At 48.5% G+C, this 20,337-nt stretch overlaps 2 protein-coding genes across 10 annotated transcripts in view; both read right to left on the bottom strand.

Annotated features, from left to right (window-relative positions):
- Positions 1-1,834: 1,834 nt before the first annotated feature.
- Positions 1,835-9,113, bottom strand: CRYBB3 (crystallin beta B3). 2 transcript variants are annotated; one of them, XM_037878713.2, is made up of 6 exons: positions 8,837-9,113; positions 8,395-8,483; positions 5,860-5,978; positions 5,223-5,355; positions 4,258-4,400; positions 1,835-2,112 (listed from the first exon to the last, which is right to left on the bottom strand). In XM_037878713.2, exons 1-6 carry the CDS (start codon positions 9,054-9,056, stop codon positions 1,947-1,949), a joined length of 870 nt encoding a protein of 289 aa, XP_037734641.1. In that variant the 5' UTR covers positions 9,057-9,113; the 3' UTR covers positions 1,835-1,946. The 2 variants fall into 2 exon arrangements, with proteins under 2 accessions (XP_037734641.1, XP_043385183.1); XM_043529248.1 differs by lacking the exons at positions 8,395-8,483; positions 8,837-9,113 and adding an exon at positions 6,687-6,782.
- A 2,128-nt stretch (positions 9,114-11,241) lies between these two features.
- The window catches only part of KIAA1671 (KIAA1671 ortholog), a 152,139-nt gene continuing 143,043 nt past the window's right edge, over positions 11,242-20,337 (bottom strand). For all 8 annotated transcript variants that reach the window (XM_037878429.2, XM_043529243.1, XM_037878433.2 and 5 more), the window contains 3 exons: positions 19,669-19,799; positions 19,432-19,514; positions 11,242-18,554 (listed from right to left, as the gene is read on the bottom strand). In XM_037878429.2, the coding sequence (XP_037734357.1) occupies positions 19,436-19,514; positions 19,669-19,799 (210 nt within the window). In that variant the 3' untranslated portion in view covers positions 11,242-18,554; positions 19,432-19,435. The remainder of the gene's footprint in view (positions 18,555-19,431; positions 19,515-19,668; positions 19,800-20,337) is intronic.

Raw genomic sequence — 20,337 nt, 5'->3', positions numbered from 1 at the left:
CCCCCCTCCCCCTCCAGTTATGAATTCCACAAACTGGTTTTAGAGGGAAAAAACAAGTTTTTGTTTCTTAGATGTTTACAGCACTCATCTTGGTCGAGGATTCAGTGAAGAACAAACCCTGATTAGATCACTCCCCTGCCTTAAATAGGTTTTACATATGGCGGGAATCCTTTGTCTTCCAGTGTGATTCCCACCACTGGTCAGTGGGAAAGTACTAGCATTATTCATGGAGTCCAGTATCAGGTGACTTGCTCACATGATCTTGCAGCCATAACGCAAAGGCCGTTTGCAGCGTCCCCAAGAAGGCTTTCCAGGAAGGTGGGAGATTAGCATCGTCAAAGACCTGTTGTTTTCCCTAATGACCCTTCCAACCAGCAATCTAGACTGATTGCACTCGGTCTAGTGGGCGTTCCCCAAGTGTAAACGCATTTGTAGTAGTTACAAGGACAATATTTCTAACTTCAGATACAAAAAAGATACATGCATACACATAGGATAATCGCAGTCAGTAAATCAATCTTTCCAAGGACACCTCACATGACCCATCTTGCATAAAATACATCTTAGTTATGCCATAATCATATTATAACACTAGCTCTATGAAGAATATGGGGTGTAATGCCACACGGTGCTCAGAGTAACATCTCGACACTGGTCAACTGACCCGCTTAGAGTTCCCCATGCAGCCCACGCAAGCCAAGCGGCTTGAGAGAGGCAGTCCGATCCTAAAACAGCCTGGGATCATTTGTAATGCAAGTAGCTGTGACTGAAATGTGGGGAAATTGCAGTTCTTGCACCGCCCCCTTCTCCGCAGCCAGGTACCTCGGCTGACCGTCAGTAACTGAGCTCCGCAAACCGCCCGCGTTCCCATCTCCACCACTACGGCTGCAGCCTCCCCAGCGTGGTCGCTCTATGAGCTGCCACAGCGACGGCACCCTGATTTACAGTCACTCAAATAATTCAGCATCGCTCTGTACTCAGGGGCTGTGCAGACGCAGCTGGCCTTCCCTGAGGGCGAGACCGAAAGGCAAATGCCGGGGTGTCTGCTATGACCTTTGCAACCCTTTCGGCTGCGTTTTGCAGAGACCCCGCTCTCGGATATCACGAGCAAAGCAGCACGCCAGTAGCTGCGAGGAGGTGCCCACGAGGCATCCCCCGGGAGCAGGCGCTCGGGTCGCCACCTCATTTTGCAGGCAGGCAGCGGGAGCTCTGCGAAGCGGCGGCTGAAGGGGTGTTATTTTTGGAACGCTGCAGCCTTTATGTAACGAAGTGCGCGATTGTTCTTTTCTCCCTTTTGTTCCATAGCTTCTTGCTGGGCACAATCTGCTGCTGGAGAGTCTGGCCGCCCAGACAGCTGCTCTGCCCCCCCTTAGGGCATCACGGAGGCCTCAGCTGAGTTGGCATCAGGGCCAACGCTGGTCGGGGGTTCACGCTGTGGAGCGACGGGGAACACGCCCCAGGGATGTGTCTGGGGCCGCGGGTCCCTCCCACACTGCGGTAGCACCAGCAGGACGTGTCGGGCCGGGGGCACAGGGGAGCCCACGTAGGCCAAGCTCACCACCGAGGCGAGAGCTCTGTTAGCCTGTGCTGGGGGCCCGTACGCGTGGGGAGAAGGCAGCGCTCAGCAGTTCTCAGCCTTTCCCACCCTGGGCTTCCCTCACATCTAGCCGGGCCCCCGGCCCACTCGGGCAGGGTGGGCATGGCCCCCCCCGGCTGGGAACCCCTGTGCGATGCCAGGAGGCAAGGAGGGCAGCTCTCAGAGCCGCAGCGTTGGCGCCTGCCCCCAGGACGCAGTCCTGGCCCAGCGGCCGACTTGTGAACACAACAGTGGGACAAGCCTCCAGCTGTGAGCTTTATTGAGAAGGTTTGACACAAACACGGCGGGTTATAAATCACGTCGTCCGCCTCTTCCTCGGCCGTGGCCGCGCAAGGCGCCGGCGTCCCCTTCAGCTGGTCTCAAAGCAGCCATGTTTGTGCCACTGCTGGTCCCGGACGCGGCGCACAGACTGGATCTGGGGCTGGGTGGCGTCCCACTCGTTCCAGTGCTGGTACTCGCCCCGCTCAAAGACGTACTGGCGGCCTCGGTAGCCGGGGTATTCGTAGCCCACCCACCTGCGGGAGAGGGAGACAACCCTCAGCACAGCAGACGGGAGCTCCGGGCAAGCTCCCCAGCGGGGGCCGGCGGGCACAGAGGGGGCAGCCCTGGCTCCCAGCCACAGCATCGCTGCTTCACGTGCACGCCCGGTGCCTCCCCCGTGGCTGTGCTGGCCCCGGCCACGGAGCTGGTGCTGGCTCCAGCCCCCAGCGTGGGCCCCAGGACGCCAAGGGCCTAACTGGCTACATGAACACAGTTTCTGGGCAGCGTGGGACCTGCCTGGCCCGGCTGAGCCAGGCTAACGGGGGCTGGAACAGGCTCAGTGGTAGCGACGGGGGAAGCAGTGGCAGGGATAGATGATGTCGCCTCCCTCCAGCACTGCCGCTGGACCCTGGGTGCCCGTCGGGCCAGCCCTCTGTTTCACCCCGCGTCGCAAAGTGCGGGGGGGGGGGGCAGCTCAGCACCATTCCCTGGCCTTGCCCCCCAGGACACCGTACTGCAGACCCAGGCCTGGCAGCACATGCCTTGCCTCCGCACCGTCTGCTTTCCTGCGGAGGTCGGGCCTTTCCCTGGCTGCCCGAGCCACTCGGAGCCAGCCTGGCACCCGGGGGACAACAAAGCTGCATGGACCTGGTGCTCAACAGCAAGTGTTGTGGTCCCTGGGAACCTGTCCGCGGCTCAGGCCAGGGGATAATTAAAGGCATAAGCATCATTCCCAGATGGGCTGGAGCCATTTCCCGTTCCAGCGATAACGACAGGAAGAGAGATCAGGCCCAGGGGGAGGCTGCCCCCGAACTCATGCAGGGACCTGCAATACAAGTCCAGGTCCTCCTCTCCCCCGCCTCGGGGCGTGGGGGGGCGCTGCTCTTTGCATCCACAGAAAGGCCATGTCGACCTGCTGCTGCCCCAGCAGAGCTGGAGGCCAAGGGCCATTCCCCCATCAGCCCGGCTCTGCTCAGGCCTCCTGCTGTCCTGTGCACCCCTGCTTGGGGGGGAGGGTGTCACGGTGCAGCTGCTAAATAAGGCCACAGCTAGCACAGAATGGCAGATGCCCAAAGCTCCAGGAGGGAATGGTGGCATGCCCAGCAAGGAAGGGGCAGGAGGTCTGGGGGAGGTCAGGTGTGTGTGTTACGCCCCAGGAACCAGCAGGGCGCAGAGAATGGGCAGCAGCCCCTACCCACCCACATGGACCAGAACCAGAGGGACTTCCCTTTCCCAGGGCAGGCATCAGCAGGTCAGGAAGTGACACCCCCCCCACAACAGCCCAGGGACACCAGTGGAATGTACCCCCCATCCCCAAAGTGAGGAGTTCTCACTCGTCCTGACTTTGGTCAGGCAGGGCCAGGAGGCCGGGGATGGGGAAGGCCTGAGATGTTGCAGCCGAAGTCTGAGAACAGACCAGCACTGAACCATGATCCTAGCCTCCAGGGCAAACCCAGCCAGGAAAGTCCCCTGCCCAAGGCACGCGGCCCTGCTTTCCTCCTTCCATCGGTTTTTTCGGGCTCTTGGCCCCGTAGCTGGGGCACCCACAGCCGACTCAGAAACAAAGACAAAGCTGTGCGATCCCTCCCCCAGGGCCGGGGAAAGAGCTCTAGGCACCTGGGATCTGTATCTCTGCGCCCACCGTAGAGCATCCCCCAGGCAGTTACTACCGTCCAAAGCCTGGGTGTAGCCCATGCCCCCAAGGAGGTGCTCTGTCCAGCCTCTGGGCCATCACTGACCGGCCAGCCCTGAAGGCTGCCAGACCTGGGCAAAGGGGGCACATTCTGCTCCTGTCTCTCTTTGGTGCGGGTGGTTTGATTGATGGCTTGCTAGGGGTTAGGGAAGAGTTTTCACCCCTGCTCACTGAGTTGGATACAGTTTGTATCAGACACCACAAGCCCCTCAGACGGGGTGGCAGGTCTTTATTTAGCTATTGATTGAAACCTGCGCTAGTCTATGTAACCACGTGTCCCCGGCCCTGGCCCTGACCCCGCACTCCACCCACCCGCTGCATCATGTCTGTAATTGGCATGTCGCTTCTCTGGGGCAGTGTGTGTCTCCTGGTGTGTGAACATCCAGCGCCCAGCTCCGCGGGGGAGTAACAGCGGCGCTTTGGCTGCTAGCGTCACACACCGGCTGCCCCGGAGCTGGGGGCTGGCCCAGGGGGTCTCTGCCCTTACGTTCCCTTCAGTGCTTTGACGCTGGCCACCCGGTCCTGGAACCCGTGAGCCCAGAGGCTTGGCACGTCGTCATCTACGATCTCCATCTTCCTCCCGCTGTAACCGGCGTTTTCAAACAGGTGGATTTTGTGCTCGTTGCTGTCCTGCAGTGGAGACATCCAGCAAGCTGCTCTCCCCCTGCCCTGCCACCCCGCCCCAGGGACCTGCCGCAGCCCCTGCTGGGGAGAAGCCGGCCAAGCCACCCCCGCGTGCCCACCTTGCGGAGAGATCACCGGGGGCTGAATGCCCAAGTGGCCCTGCATGCCCCAGCTGTCGAGGGTGGGAAGAGCCTCCACACCCAGCCAGCGCCGACTGGACGGAGCAGGAGGCCTGGGTGGCCTGGCAGATGCCGGGGCTTGTTTCTGGGCTGAGAATCTCACACGCCGCAGCGCGTGGGAGCGTCACGGTGGGATCCAGACCAGCCTGGTGCTACCTCAAGAGCTCCCAGGCTCCGCTGGCCGACAGGAGCTGGGAACAAAGCTGCCGAAGGCCAAAGAAACGCGGAGGAGCGAAGGGCCCCCACCCGTCCAGCTGACGTGCACATCTGTGCGAGACACGGGCGAGAAGCAGGCCCCAGCCCCCTGAGCTTGCTCAGGGCGGAGCTATGTCGGGGAATGGAGTCAGGAAATGGGGGCTCCTTCCCCGGGCTCCGTGGTGGGGGCCGAGAAGGGAGGGGGTCTAAGTTGACACGAAATAGCCCTGGGGAGCTTGTCCCCTCGAGGGCAGGGCTCACAGGAGAAGCAACTCACTGAGCAACGTGGGGCCCCAGGCTCAGGACAACCCCTGGGGGCTGTTAACCCCCACCCTGAGCCTCTGCTGTGCACCCTCGCTGCCCACTCCCAGCAAGGGGGTCCCACGCCTCTGGCTCGCCTCAAAGGGGTTCTCTGGGGCTGCCCCCCTCCCAGCTCCGCGCCGGCCCCACTCACAATCAGCAGGGGCCGGAGGGACATCAGGCTGTCGCTGCTGTGGCTGTTGGACCAGGAGTCCCAGCGCGGGTAGGCTCCCTTCTCCAGCACGAACTGCTCCCCACAGAAGGCCTGGCGTTCGAACCCGAGCCACCTGCGGGGAGAGGCCGGTCAGCGCAGACACAGGGCGGGGGGGCTCCCACTTCGGGGCTCCCCGCCCTGCCTCCTCGCCCGGCTGCTGGCCAGGACGGGGCCGGGTTTTTCAGAGGGTGTGTAGCAGATCCCCCACACCGGGGCCAGGGGTTCCCCTGGCAGCAGCTGCTGCAGGCAGCCTCACAGGGGGGATGGAATTTAACAAGCCGAGCACCCCACAACTGCACGGGATCCCTGCCTCCTAGGGTCAGCCCCTCGCACAGGTCTGGGGAGGGTCTTCACAGCCCAGCCGAGCCTCCTGCTGCCTGGGGCTGCGTGGTCCCTTCACTCCCAGCACCTGGCTTGTGTTTCCCAGACTCGTCTCAAGGGTGCAGAACAAGGGCCCTGTTAGCAAGAAACTCATCCTCCTTCTTTGCTGTGGGGGGCCTTGCCCTCTCCCCTCCTGCATTTGAAGGGCACTGCCCCCCACCTCTGTGGGGCTCATCCTTCGGCTCTCTGTACTTACGGGCCTGATTCTACCTGGATCGATCCCACTTTCTCCAGAGCTTCCTCTGTCACATTCGGAGTTTCCTCTGTCAATTCACGCTTCTTGCCCTGGAAATTCTCCAGCTCGAAGATGGTGATCTGAAAGGAGAGGGGACGCTCTCACACCTCCACGGCCTGGCCGGAGCCGGGAAGGGGAGCTGGACGCCGGCCACGCTGGCAGAGACAAGCTCCGATGTGCAGTGGAGTCACAGCGCAGGCACTTCAGGCCCTCGCTCAGCAAGTCTGCTCCTCCTGCTCTGTCGCCCATGGGGGAACCCTCGGCATTTCCCTTCCAGAAAGCCAGGCCTGGCACTGGTGATAACTCAGCTGGACACAAACACACACACACTCTTCAAACACAAACAGCAGCAAAGCAGGCTGGGTGACTAAATCGCCTATTTCTGCCTTTGCTTGCTAGCCAGTCTCCTTACAGCTGAACCTGGCGTTCCTAGTTCTGCAGCAAACCGTTCAGTATCCCAGCGGCCTATCCAGCCACTCCCGTTCGCCCAGTAGGTTTGAGCCATACGAGTCGCACTCCATGGTAGCTGGGCAGCACTACGGCCGGTCTGAATTCCTTCCACCCTCATCAACAACTTGCTCCAATTCACCAAGTGCATCTGCAGGGCGGGATGTGCTTTGCACTTCACCTCCCCTGATGGCGAGTGCCGGCATCACTGATTTCTGACTTGCAGGTTCTGGCGAGATGGATGGCTCTGGTTTTAGCTTAATAGCCAAGCACTGACCACGGAGCGTCTGTTGAATACAACAAGGCGTGATATCTCATCTGTACTTGGCTGAAACACTGACCACAAAGTGAATGCCTGTCTTCAGGATCATCAATTCAAATGCAAGACCCAAGATCCACTCCGCTCACTCTAACAATTCACCTGGGACTCTGCTCTGGTCTGTGGTTTCCTGCCCCAGGGGTGGGTTCATTGTAAATAGTTTCCTACTCATCACTCTCTCTTGATCCATGAGCTTATTACCTGGGTCATTAACCCTGACTAGCTCGGAATGGGTTTAATTTTCACCTGGGGTCTGCAGGGCTGAGCAGCAGCCAAACCTCAAACCGAACAAAACTCAACAGGGTTGGGATTTGGTAACAAATTCAGACGGAGCCTTGGGGGCTTCGGGAACCCTGAATTTCAGAGTCGTAGGGCGAGTTAGAGGGTTCTGCAATGGAACCATTCACGAACACCTGGGTCCGTACAATCTCTGCATGGCAAAGTGGCAGTTGCCAGGGAGTTTCACTTTGAGCGTCACTCAATCCTTGGTGTGAAAGATCGGACAGACCTTTGGGAAAGGAGTCACCGCAGGATAAGGGCCCAAGGACTGAGAACCCAACACAGCTCACCCCAAATGTGCCAGCTCATTCCTTTCCCAGGAGCCTCTTTCCAGCCCAAGCTGCCAGCAATTAGCAGAAATTTAGGCCCGGGGCAGTGTGAGCCCAGGGAAAGCCATTCAGCCTTCCAAGCCTTCCAGAAATGAGTCGGTCTCCCGAACGCTGCTGCAGTGAAGGTGAGCTCAAGGGCCCAAACAGCCTCGTGGGTCCATTCCTCTCTCCCCGCTTCCCTGGCCGAGAACAGCAGCAGAGCATTGTGCTGGTCCCCCGTGTCCTCCAGCTGAGGGGAGCGCGCTTGCCGCTGCAGGATTGAGGGAAAGTGCGGACTGCTAGTAAGCGGCGATTCCCTGTGGCAAGTGGGGTCGTTGTCTCAGAGGATGGGTAACGACAGCTTCTGACATTACACTGAGGGCTACCGCTCTAACGCTGCGAGCACATCACAAGGTGCCGCTTTCTCCTGCACTCCCTGTGCAGACCCTGTATGTTTCCCCAGGTGCAACGCCCCCACCCCGACTGACCCATTGCGCTCGCACCTAGCGGAGCCCACGGTGAGCGGACACGGCCCCATTCCTTCGCACGGTGCGAGATGGAGAAAGGAAATGCAGCACCACACAGGAGCTGAAGGGCTGAGCTGATGTTCCTTATTCACAGCCCTCCGACACCACACAGCAGAAACCCTGACCTGCGTTTATCATCAGGGACTTTACCACCGCTCCAGTTCAACAGAATTACGCTTCGGACAAATATAGCGAAACTCGGCGGGGCTAGAGAACCCGCGTTCTTTGCCAGCCAGATAGGAAAAGCTAAGCAGCTGCGACAGTGAACAGATTACCGGGAGCGGCTTGGGCGTTGACAGCCCCTGCGGAGAGCATCTCCCCTTTCCAGCAGCGTGTCTGGCAGAGGTGCTGGCAGTAACGCATCAGAGCAAAGCCTCGCTCCGACGCTCGGAGGCTGGAAAGATCAGCTCTGGCACACAAGGAACAGATGTATCGCCGCACTGGGTCATGCTAAAACCCTGCCGTGCTGTTAAGGCTCCGGCGGCTCGCTTTTTACCCACACAAGCTACAAGGTTCCACGTTAGTAAGCGCGAGTCCACGCAGGCCCCAGGTATGCTTCAAGGGTGAGCTGGAGCAGCACACAGTGTTAGTCTGTTACGGGCCACCGCTTGTGTACCTTGTAATTGCCACCTAGTTCGCCAAGGCTCTCCCCAGCAGCCGTTGGCTCGGGGGGACTCTGCGGTTCAGTCATTGCGCCTGAAAATCCTAAATGGAAAAGCGTTATCACTGTCACCCGAACAAAAGTTTTAAAACTATTTTATGAAAAGTTACAGCTGCTGCCTCTCCTTCTGGCTTTCCTTGGGAGAACAAACATGAAGTTAGGTAAAGAAGTTTGACTGGAGCATATCTGGGCACTGTATTCGTAAACCCGCTGATCCATTCTGAACATCCCATCTGGCCTCCTGCATAACACGGGCCACAGACCCTCAGCCCGTGATCCCTGCATGGCGCCCAATAACCTGTGACTGCATCAGAAAGAGCCTCGACAAAGACTGAAAATGATGGAGGCTGTCACCACAAACCCCTGGGAAGCTATTCTGGTGGGTAATTCAACTCACTGTTACAAATCCGCCTCTTATTTCCCGTTAGAATTTGTCTAGTTTCAGCCTGCAGCCGTTGTCTCAGGTTAATGCTTCTCTCTCTTCTTGTGCAAAAAGCAATCCCAGCTGGAATCCCAACACAGCACAATCCCCCCTGAGGGGGGAGACTGCTGGGCCCCTTGGAGGCACGCAGACGTTTCAGTGATGAGCGCCAGTATGAGAACCGGGACAGACACATCCATTGTCTTTTCTGAGCATCTTAAGTCAGAGCTTCCTGATTGGAATGTGCCACAGCTGACGAACTTTTCCTCCCACCCACCTCCCCCAACTGCCCTCTTTTTAAAGTAGTTTTAATTTAACAGGGCTTGGAGGAGCCAGTGGGCAGGGAGAACAAACACACTGAGTTCAACTAGTGTCCTGGTTAATTAAAACCCCATGGTATCATTTCTCCCAGATTTTAACAAAATATCCTGTACAATAGAAGACCTTTTCTAAAACTCCCGTGCTAACTGCTAAAAACCCTTCAAATTCAAGCAGAGATGCTGCCACTACCTCTTCTAGCGTGTTTCTGTTGTGACAGAGCCGGATCAGGGAGAGCACTATTTATGAGTTGTTTCTGAACAGGGCAGCACATTTGGATGCTGATGCAGCAGGTAGGTCTGCTGAATTCCAGCCGTTAGATTTCACTGCGATAGCGAGGGCTTGCAGTGGACTATGGAAACATTATTCAAATTTCTTCCAGCTTTCCCTTAAAAATATCCCACTCATTTTGCAAAAGATTAATATTGAACTTCGCATCAGCACGTTCCCATTGCTCCTTGCCAGATTCTCCGGAAAACTCCTCCTCTGGAGTTTATTGATGTGTTTACTCTAAAACCAAGGACAGAGCAAGGCAAAACTCATGCAAAATAGTTACGGTATGTTTCAGGCTACAGAGCAAGGCAAGGCCTGGGGTCTCCAGCCTTTGCTGGCTCTGCTGTAGCTCTGGTGACATGCAGGCTCTTTATCCCAAAGTATTGGAGGGTATTTTGAGGTAGTGTTGCCCAGTGGATAGGGCACAAGACTGGGACTCAGAAGACCTCGTTTCTGTTCCCAGCTCTGACACTGATCTGCCGGGTGGCCTTGGGTCAGTCACTTTCCTTCTCTATGCCTGTTCTTTCCTGCCCTGTCCATCTTGTCTATTAGATAGCCTCTGCCCTGAAGAGCTTGCTATCTCTATCTATGGGCCTGTACAATGCCGCCCCACTCTCATGAGGGGGCTCAAGGCACTACCGGCGGGCATGGAAGTGATCTGGGGCCTATGTGCAGAGCACAGCTATTGCATTACACGAAATGCTGCTACAGACCTAGACCAGCCGCTTTTCGGTGCCTGGAGCCCGATGGCTCCACGTGACCAGTATGCTCCATCTCAGCGGCTGCGGTTCACGTTCCTATTCACAGGCTAATACTGCATATCACTCTGGTTGGCCTGGGCCCAGTTAGATTGGAGAGCAAAGCCGGCATGGCTGTAAGGACACAGGCCTTCAGGGTGCCAAAGAGACCCATTTCCCCAAGTACCCAATGTTAACAGGCTGTTCCTTACACCCTTCCCAACCATCCGTCTCTTTGGGGGTCTGTGGAGCTGCCAGGACTTTTGACAGGTGCTGGTGGGGCACGCACGGTTATTGGCCTTAGAGCTGGGCAAACTATTCACAGCAAAACAACTTATGAGACAAACGTAATGAAACAAATCACTAAAGTCACTCCATTCTTTGCCCTGATCTTGGGCAGCGGGCTTTTGCTTTAATTTTTGTTTGTTATTTGAAGAATTGGTGTCAAAGCTGGGCATTCCCTTGTCATGCCAGCCTGTGTGGGAAGTAGGGTGTCAGGTAGGAGAGGGGAACAGAAAAGCATGGGAATAAGACACCTACGGCAGCATTTCTCCCAAGTGTTTCCATTGTGTTAATGGGAAGCATCATGGTAACGACAATATCGCTAATGTACCTCAGAACTGGTAAACTTCTGTCCGAGACCAAGCTCCCATGGCAAGAAGCATGGTCGAGGCAGGCAGACTGGGATAGTGGTCATGAAGCGAGCTGGCTAAACACAGGATATGAAGAATTTCTATGGCAATATACTCCACATGATGGTTAATAAGAACTAATAAATCTTAGAATTTTATATGCCTGCACGTCGCTGTAGTATCTAAATGGGGCAGAGGAAGGGGAAGTTCCCATTTCAAAGGTACTTCTGTCCCTTTCTATTTTCAATATCACTTCATATCAGGCAACAGGCAATCACACGCAAGGGTAAAACTGGGTTGTGAGAGAGATTACACAATGACCAGATTTAATGGGAGAATAGCTATGCTGGGAATTGTGGTATGCTGGGATAATTAAAATGTCTTAGCAAAGCAAAAGCATCCATTAAATACAACTGGCATCCAAGCTTTGTACTCTAATTTATTGTCATTGTTTGAATGCAACACATTTTGTACATGCAAAGATCCACCATAGACAGCAGTTTACTGTAGTTCACTTTTATTGCAGTTCCTTTTCACATTTTCATCTGCTTTTCTATTGATATGAAAACTCTTAGTTGTAAAATATAAAATTACTTCTGTACAGAACAAATCCTCAGGGGAGGGACTGGAATGGGATTCATTTGTATCTTTTACCAAACAAGTTACTGTAATTTTCTCTTTTTTACTTTAAAAATAAAGGTATTTTCCCATATGTTCATTTTCTTGGAAACATCTTCACTTACATTTATTTTTGCAATGACTAAAGTGCCCCAAAATCCTGCTTCATTTGCCAAGTTCATGGAATATGCACGTAGATAAGGCAGTTGCAAAACATCACAGAGGGTAGGGATAATATATTGTACTGAGTTTTCTTTCCTAACAGAACTCCATTTCCTCTTGCTGTCAGCTTCTTTAATCCCTTTGAGAAATGCTCACAGCACTGTTAGAAAACAACATCTTTTGTAAATATCTGGCAACGCTAAACTTGGAATCATAGTCATACAAGTATATACACAATAGACAGAATATCTGTATTACTTAGGAAACTATGTAGTACAAAATATTTTCTATAGCACAACATTTATTCATTGTGTGATCCATATTTACATGTTCTATAAGGCTATGCAGAATGATATAAAAGTTTTTATCTATACAATAGCTCCTTTAACAGGCTTGATACAGTCAGCATGTTCAATATGGTAAGAAGAAAATCCATAACCCACACGACCCTCCCCTTCTCTCCAAATCCCTTCAATAGGATGAAAAAATCATGTCAACACATATTTTGGTAAAAATATTTTCAACTGAGGGATGGCATGGGGTGGGACAGACCAAACAGTGGTTTGAAGTGCCTCAGGGAAAGCACATTGATATGAGAAAGGATTTCCAATCACACCCTGGAACTGACGTATTTCGCATACGGCTCATCACACATTCTCCCTGCCCTGTATCATTGTAGTCAAGAGCCTGCATTGACCAAATATCCTTAGACTCTGGTATCCTGGATGACAGAGGACTCAGAATATTGTGCTCATTGGTTCACATTCAAACCCGCTGTAAAAGGCAGCACTCCACAGATGCTAATGTAGTTGTAGCCAACCAGTGAAGCCTGGTCTTTACTCGGGGGGGGGAAAGGTGTGTTCTTGGCTCCAGTGAAAATTCTAGGTAACTAAAAGTAGAATCCTAGTGAAGAAAAGGCAGTTTACTGCTAGCACGTCGATTCAACAAACAAACTGCCTTGCCTTTACTAGGCCTGTACCTCAAGTTAGCTAACTTGAGTTCAGAACACGCTTTTTTCCTAGTGAAGACCAGACCTTACACCAAATCTGGATTTGGCCCTTCGTCCATGGGTTGGGTTAATTAGCAATGCAATGTTAGCATCTTGCAAGCTTAGCTGCAGAGGTGAGCTGTGAGCTCTAAGAAGAGAGGACATATTTTGCAAAAAAATAGGGGCCCAGAGTTAACAAACAGAAACAGCGGAGACCCTTTCTAATCTAATGTTTAAAGGCCAAATGCTGCCTTTGGATATTGGTGTAGATCTCATCGAACCCAGTGAGAGCATCACACATGTGCCACAGGACAGAATTTGCCTTACCCAACCAGGTACTTAGATGATCCTCATCACTGTAGTATCTGAGTCCCTCTGACATGGGTTTAAGGAGCTGAGCTCCTAACACTATGTATGGGGTGAGTACGTGTGAACAATACGGTCTCGTCAGTTAAACAGATGCTGTAATGGCAAACCAGCATGGATTGGTTCGTATGAAGGGCAGATAGGAGAGAAAGGAGTTTTCAAGATAGTGCAGAGTTCCACATTCATAGATGGTTCCCGAGTGGTCATGTTAGCATATAAATACACCCTGCCCCACAAGGACACGTTGGCTTCCTTTATACTATTTATTGTATTACTTGAATTCAAGAACATTACAAAAGAACATTTACCTCCAGACTAAAATTGTTTCATGTTTTAAATATGAACCTGTGCAAAAGAATTTAAAGATTGTCAGCATTGTCAACTACATTCTTTTCCTCCTGAGATAGCAGGTGCTCTCTCTTACGGTTTAACCTGCCTGAACTGTCCAATTGCAGAAGTCTGGATCAACTCTTCGGTTACAGATTCGCCTGACTGAAGAGGTTTTATACTTCACTGACACGGAAAGGTATTTGTATGGTAATGAGAGACACCGGGCCCAACTAGATTGACAGAGGTTTAACATTCTATGGAACTGACCCATTTGGTCTAGTCCAAGAAAACCAAATTTCAGTAAATTAGCAGTAATTCTTTACCACTCACAGAACAGCCCTATTGAACATATTTGCATCTCCCAAATAATTACATTTCAGTGACTTCCACGATATTTTATAAAACAGACCATGCCTAATTCATGCCAATTATTCTACACAGGACACCCTCACCGAACTCCTTCTCTTATCCAGTATAGAACACATTGCTTGTTTATTTCTAGAACACATTTCTATCATCACAGAATTGTAACATTTGGCGCAATGGGAGTTTGGACTGATCAACTCTTTTGGTTCCAAAGTTTCAAATAAAATGTGTGACACAGACCCTTCAAAAGCCAATTACACTCAGTTTACACTACATACCTTTGATGGTATTGGGCATAGCCGTGTGCACAGTCAGGATGCAAAGTGTAAAGAAGGCAGCTAATGTCACTGGGTGCCTAGATTTTTAAAGGATTCCAAACTATTTATATTAAATTTATCCTAGAATTGCTCGGATCTCTATTGTGATATTTTGGTACAGCAGGGCTCTCCATGTAGCAACTTTACATTAAACCACATCCATGGTTTACTACCTTACACATTGCAGGCATATTAAGTACATGTACAAACATGTAAAATTAATTATAAACTAATTGATAATGCTGCTCTGGATAGTATGGTTGAGCAAAGGTTTGCAAACAGATGTGGACAAATTGGAAAAAGTCCAGAGGAGAGCAATAAAAATGATGAAAGGTTTAGGAAACATGACCTATGAGGAAAGACTGAAAGAATTAGATTTGTTTAGTCTGGAGAAGAGAAGATTGAGAGGGGACATGATAACAGTTTTCAAGTACATAAAAGGTTGTTACAAGGAGGGAGAAAAATTGTTCTCGTTAACCTCTGAGGCTAGGACAAAAAGCTATGGGCTTAAATAGCAGCAAGGGAGGTTTAGGTTGGACATTAGGAAAAACTTCCTAACTGTCAGGGTAGTTAAGCATTGAAACAAATTGCCTAGGGAGGTTGTGAAATCTCCCTCATTGGAAGTTTTTAAGAGTAGGTTAGACAATCATCTGTCAGAGATGGTCTAGATAATACTTAGGCCTATCTTGAGGACAAGGGACTGGACTAGATGACCTCTCAAGGTCCCTACAATTCTCTGATTCTATGATTTATGAATTAGTAGCGGGCAGTTTCTGATATACAATGCTTCTGGTAGTTTGCCAGCAATAACTAGGTGATCAAAACAAAATACCAGAGGGTGGGAAGCTAAATCTCTGCGCAAGCAAGAAGCAAGTTTTTTAATCCTACACAACCATGTTAAAAAGTTAAAATGGAAAGCAGAAATTTAGCATCTTTGTGTACAGCAGGTAATACAAAACCAGTAAAAACACTGACTTAGCATATACTAACCTCAAGATACACAGCCATAAACAAGGTGAATTTGCAAAAACAAATAAAGGAGAAGAAAAGGCCAATTGGCAATTCCAGTGAATATGAAATGTACATGCTTGTACTGATCCTAAAACATAAGTGGATTAAAATTCTAGGGCCGGACTCTCCTAATTTCAGTGAAAAAAGGGGCACTAACGACGTATTGCCAAGTTCCATACACCAGACTGATTTACATTTACTTTTTGAAACTATTGATCTACTAATACAGCTGTGGGACGAAGTACACAGATAAAACTGTGATGGTCTTAAATAAAAAAAACAAAATACTTCTGCAAAAGCACCTTGTATTCAATGGTGAATGCCAAACACCAGCTATCTCCATCTATCACGCTTACAAAGAGAGTTCAGGTAAAAGTGAGTTAAGAGTTAAAACTTACTCTTAACATAGCTTCCAATAGTTTTTAATACAAAAAAAAATATCATACATGAAGAACATGCTGCAGGTAAGAGCTCATTCCTGGCTCATATTAACAGCAAGTTATAATCTGTTATTGTTAAAGTAAAATAGTAAAAAGTTTCATAAGCATTATTTGAAATTAAAATGGAATTAATCTAAAGAAAGGAGTTTTACAGCATGTCATCATATGTGTAATAAATATTTATGATTTCAATAATTACATGATGGGAACCTGGAGTCACCAGAGAAAATAGATATTTAATTCACATCCAATATGAAGAAATAAAAGATCAGAAAAAAAACACTATCCCATTCAACCTTATCCTAAAGATTTTTTTTGTCAGACATAGATAAGATTAAACATTTCTCACTAGCAGTAAAACGACAGTAAATTTCAGTGCATTGTCCATAGAGAAATGGAAACACATACTCATTCAAAGGGCTTTGCCAATATGCAAAACCAATCCCCTCAGTATATCAGAATGCACAGCAAAAACACTGCAGCTGACAATCTAAAGAGTTTGTGGCTTTCATTTTGTGGCATCAGGAAGCGTTAGACAAAATGCTCTGTCATTAAAGACAGGTTTCAGAGTAGCAGCCGTGTTAGTCTGTATTCGCAAAAAGAAAAGGAGTACTTTTCCACAAGTACTCCTTTTCTTTTTGTCATTAAAGAGACACTATCAAGTTGCTCAATCCTAAAATTAAACCTCCCTCAGCATTTTTATGGTCACAAATAAATTTATTTGGGTTTTGAATACCTTAAAAAAAAAAAAAAGCCACTCACGCTTAGCAAGGGAAATTAAAAGTGACCAACATTCTTCTGTCACACCTAAAAACCCTGCAGCTAATACTGTTCAAATTGTACACGCCAACACCATCAAGAACATCTGGTACACAACTGACAAAACAAGCTGGCTGATGCATTACAAGCACAGGAAAATACAAAGCTTGCCTAAAAGTTACATTTCCAAAATAAAAACAGGTCCCACACCACATAAACAATGGGCAGAAAATATATACAACTAGTTTTAAAAAGCAGTCAACAGTGTCTCTTTAATAGTTTGGACAATTGCGCTCCTCTGGAAACTTCTCCCCCTTCCCCTTATGGACGGGGGGAGGGGAAAGGGGAGGTTATCCACATGAAAGAGGGCTGAAGCGTGACTCCGTTTGGCAGTAATATTTGAGAATTCACTGAGCTGTGGCAGAAGAAACTGTAAAACAGTGTATCTGGCATTGTCACCTCTCTTACATGGAGCAGGGCAAAGAACTGAACAAAGACATTTTTATTCTGAAGTGAAAAAATATTAATTTGTATTTCTATCAAATAAGGGGTGCTACTGTTAGAATTCTGATAGTAAAAGAGAGAAGAGCATACTGGTCATATCTCTTGACGTACTGCAGTTATTTACTGAAATACAGGCTGGGAGTGAAATCACCTCATTTGTGACTTCTTTAGGAAACAAGTTGGCACATGGTTTATGGCAGCTAAAACTTGACGGATGGCAGACAAAGGTTACCCTTTGGCTAGCAGGTGCACTGTTCTGGTAATACCACATAAGACAAGCCTTTCTGAAACACTGAGCAGGAAAAGGGAAAATGCGTGCAAGTGCCTGGTTTTTAACATTTAATTTATATAATAACCTTTCAGCAGGAGACAAGAACTGCAGTGCAGTAGACAGCGAACTCTGTGTTTTGCTCCCAGAATGCAACTGTGTGCAGCTTCATCATATCTGACTGTTCAGGCCCGAACAGTTTGCCACAGAAGGTTACGAGAATAGCAGAATAGAAAGAGCTCGTCTGCTTTGATTCAATTCTCCTTTCCACGTCACTTGCTCTCCTTATCGGAGTCCTGGCGGGGCCTACCTTACAGAATGAGCTTTCCCGTTAGCGTATATTTTTAAAGATTTTCTGGAAAGAGCACTTGGGGAAAAGTAAATAACTAATACATATTTTAAATACAGTATCCATTTATAATTTACTTATAAATGAACTTCTTGGTTAAAAAAAATCTTGCCAATTTCAGAATCTGGATCCAAAGACATCAAAACTCTTCTGCTGTGACTGACACATCTGTGTTGTGATGTTAGTATTATCTACATTGCTAACATACCAACATTTGGTTTTACCAAAGTAAAATGTATGGATCATTTCAATAAACAGTTGAGAAGTGAGAGATTGCATTTAGGTTATCCTACAAAATCAGCATAAAAATAAACACTTAAAACTGATATTTACAAAGGTAACTAATAAAAATATCCAGTGGGACAATCTGAGGTGCTTCTAGAATGACATTCAACAATTACCTGGAACCCTCATATTGACAAGACTATACATCCTTCCTCGTCTCTTCTTTTTGAGTAATAAAAACAATATTTACATCTATTTTTAAAGAGAATTGGTTGACATTATTGCTTTATCATCCTAAGAATATGACATTCTAATGATGCAATTATACTACCTGCTGACAGACCAGACAATCGCGGTTAAAGAATGAAAAATTAACTTTATGCTCAATCTAAAAATCAACTTGATGTGCCTGATCAGCAGATCATGTGCAAGCATCAGCCAATCAAAAATATCTTTAAAAAAATATCAGTCAAGTTTCATTTTTTAATATGGCAGTAAACAGGATTTGTTCTTTCACTCTCTCTTCCACAAACTTCATTCTGAATAGGAACCACTATTAGTTCACAAGAAAGATGAATATAATTTAAAATTTTGTTATTTTCATAAACAAATACAAACCCCAGCCTTTACACTTGACATGCCTACTAGCATTCACATGCTTGAGTTACTGAACATAGCTTAATTCTGCAGAGATGTCATCTTTGTTTGAAGGCAAGGGGACTTTTTCTGATGCGCCGTATTTCCTAGAACAAATGTTACCCTCTGGCAAGACCTTCTGAAGTACTAACTATACTGCACCATCTCTTACTTCAGGTAGTTCTAAAGTGACTATATCCTTCCCTATCTGAGAAGATACAGCTTTGTATTTGTCTATGAATATTAAGCAGCTTTCTCCACAAAGCAGGAAGGCACCATGCACATAGCAGTCGAGGCAGGAAGCAAACAGCAGCAGCATGATGTGTGAATTTTAGGTTCAGATGAGTTAAGGCTTCTGTTATACTTCTCGGTCTTTTCCTAGTCATAATCGGTGTCTGAAAAGGAAATAAAACACAGAAGCTCTTTGAATAGCTGCTGTATGACATTGTTCATAAATGTAACCAACCCCATCACCCTCGGGACTCTCAAGTCTCTGTGACACGTGTGCACCATCAATGATGCTCTTTGTGGGTTGCTGGTGCAGCAGCAGCAGTTGCAAGCTATTTTGTGTTATTAAATTGCATATGAACTATTAAGAGCATCACTAAAACCAAGTGCTCCAATGGTTTAGATAGCTATCTGCAGAACCTGCCCATTAAACAATGACAACACTTGGTAGTAGGACTCTACATATTGTTATGAAATTAGCAGAATGATGAATGTTATCATCATAGAATTGCCTGCTGAGAAGTTAATAGTGCCTTCATCTGGGGTAGTAAATAAGGCTAAACAACAATAAGGGAAAGGGGAAAACAGCATAATCTGTACAGTAAATTCTAATGAAATCGGATTTGCTTCATTATGGAAATATTTTACTGTCTTGGACATGGAGTGCACAGTTACATACAACATGTGTATACTCTTTGCTTGCAGAGTCAGTGTACAGGCAGGTTCAGAACAGATTTTCCACTCAAAGCTTCAGATCATTAGCATCAGCTTTAAGGGGCTTGAGCATTGCAAAGATGTGTCTGCTGCATGTCCAGCCACATGGCTGTACCAGTCACAGCAAGAGCTTACCCAGACCCTGTGGAAATAGGGTGAGAATACTTGAACAAACATTGTTTCTGCCAGACTGCAAGGGCTAAAGGTAACTGCATGTTACTTTTTCCATCAACTAAGAATCTCTTTTGGCTGAAAAGACAGGAGACTTCACAGCAAAGCAGTCAGATGCAAATTCTACAGAGTAATACCTCTATTTTTGCTGTACTGTACCTTCTCAAACCTGATTCTCGTGCTGGCTCTGCCTCTTCTTCGATTTCAGCTCTTTCAGCCATTGAGGAGACATTTCTTCTGATCTAAGGACACAGCAAAATAAACTTTATCCTACAATGACAATACCTCATTACAGAAACAAAAACAAAATAAGCCATATCCTTCTAGGATCCTAGCAATGAAATGACCAGCTATTTCTGAATTTACTGCTTGCTGGGATTTAAACAGCTCTCTCACCTGTTCTCCTTCTCAGCACTAGAGGGCAGTACCCTGCCACCAGGAGCTCCTTGCTGGAACTGGGATTTAAATAGCTGTGCAGAATTTATTTCACTGGGACTCTCGGGCTCTTGTCTTTTCCGAAGCTGAGCCTAGAAGAAAGGTTTATTTTTTAAAAAACTGCTTTTAGATTTCCTTGGAGGACAATCTGATCACTCAAATCATTTCACTGGCGTATGAAGCAGCAGAAAGCACAAGCCTGAAATCCATAAACTGCATACATTTATAATGGAATTTACCATAAATCTAAGCTGTTGTGAAAACATACACAAACTATTATGAAGTTAAATTTCCTTTTAAACCACTGCCAATATTTCTATCAATAATACACGGTCAATGAGTGAAAAAACTATTTACAACATTGCTATAAGTTTCTTAGGCCATCTAACAGATCATCAAGTTTTCTCCTCTGAACTGTTTGGGGTTCTCAAACTTCATTGCACCACAATGCCCTTCTGACAACAAAAATTACTGTACAACCCCAGGAGCGGGGACCAAAGCCTGAGCCCGCCCAAGCCTCACTGCCCCTGGTGTGGGGACTAAAGCCAAAGCTCAAGGGCTTCACCCCAGGCAGAGGGCCTGTAACCTGAGTCCCGGCGCCCAGGGCTGAAGTCCTCAGGCTTCGGCCCC

Source organism: Chelonia mydas, chromosome 15 (genome assembly GCF_015237465.2).
Source record: "Chelonia mydas isolate rCheMyd1 chromosome 15, rCheMyd1.pri.v2, whole genome shotgun sequence".
NCBI lineage: Eukaryota > Metazoa > Chordata > Testudines > Cheloniidae > Chelonia > Chelonia mydas.
This window is presented reverse-complemented; position numbering and strand designations above follow the sequence as displayed.

Bases quoted from the DNA above. Each gene is read 5' to 3' on its own strand.
- CRYBB3 (XM_037878713.2), bottom strand. From the start codon at position 9,056: ATGTGTCTGTCCCGGTTCTCATACTGGCGCTCATCACTGAAACGTCTG. The intron at 8,484-8,836 runs GTGAGTTGAATT...TTTTCCATTTAG, and splicing joins TAAGAGGCGGATTTGTAACA to GATTTTCAGGCGCAATGACT. The intron at 2,113-4,257 runs GTAAGGGCAGAG...CCTCTCCCGCAG, and splicing joins GTCAAAGCACTGAAGGGAAC to GTGGGTGGGCTACGAATACC.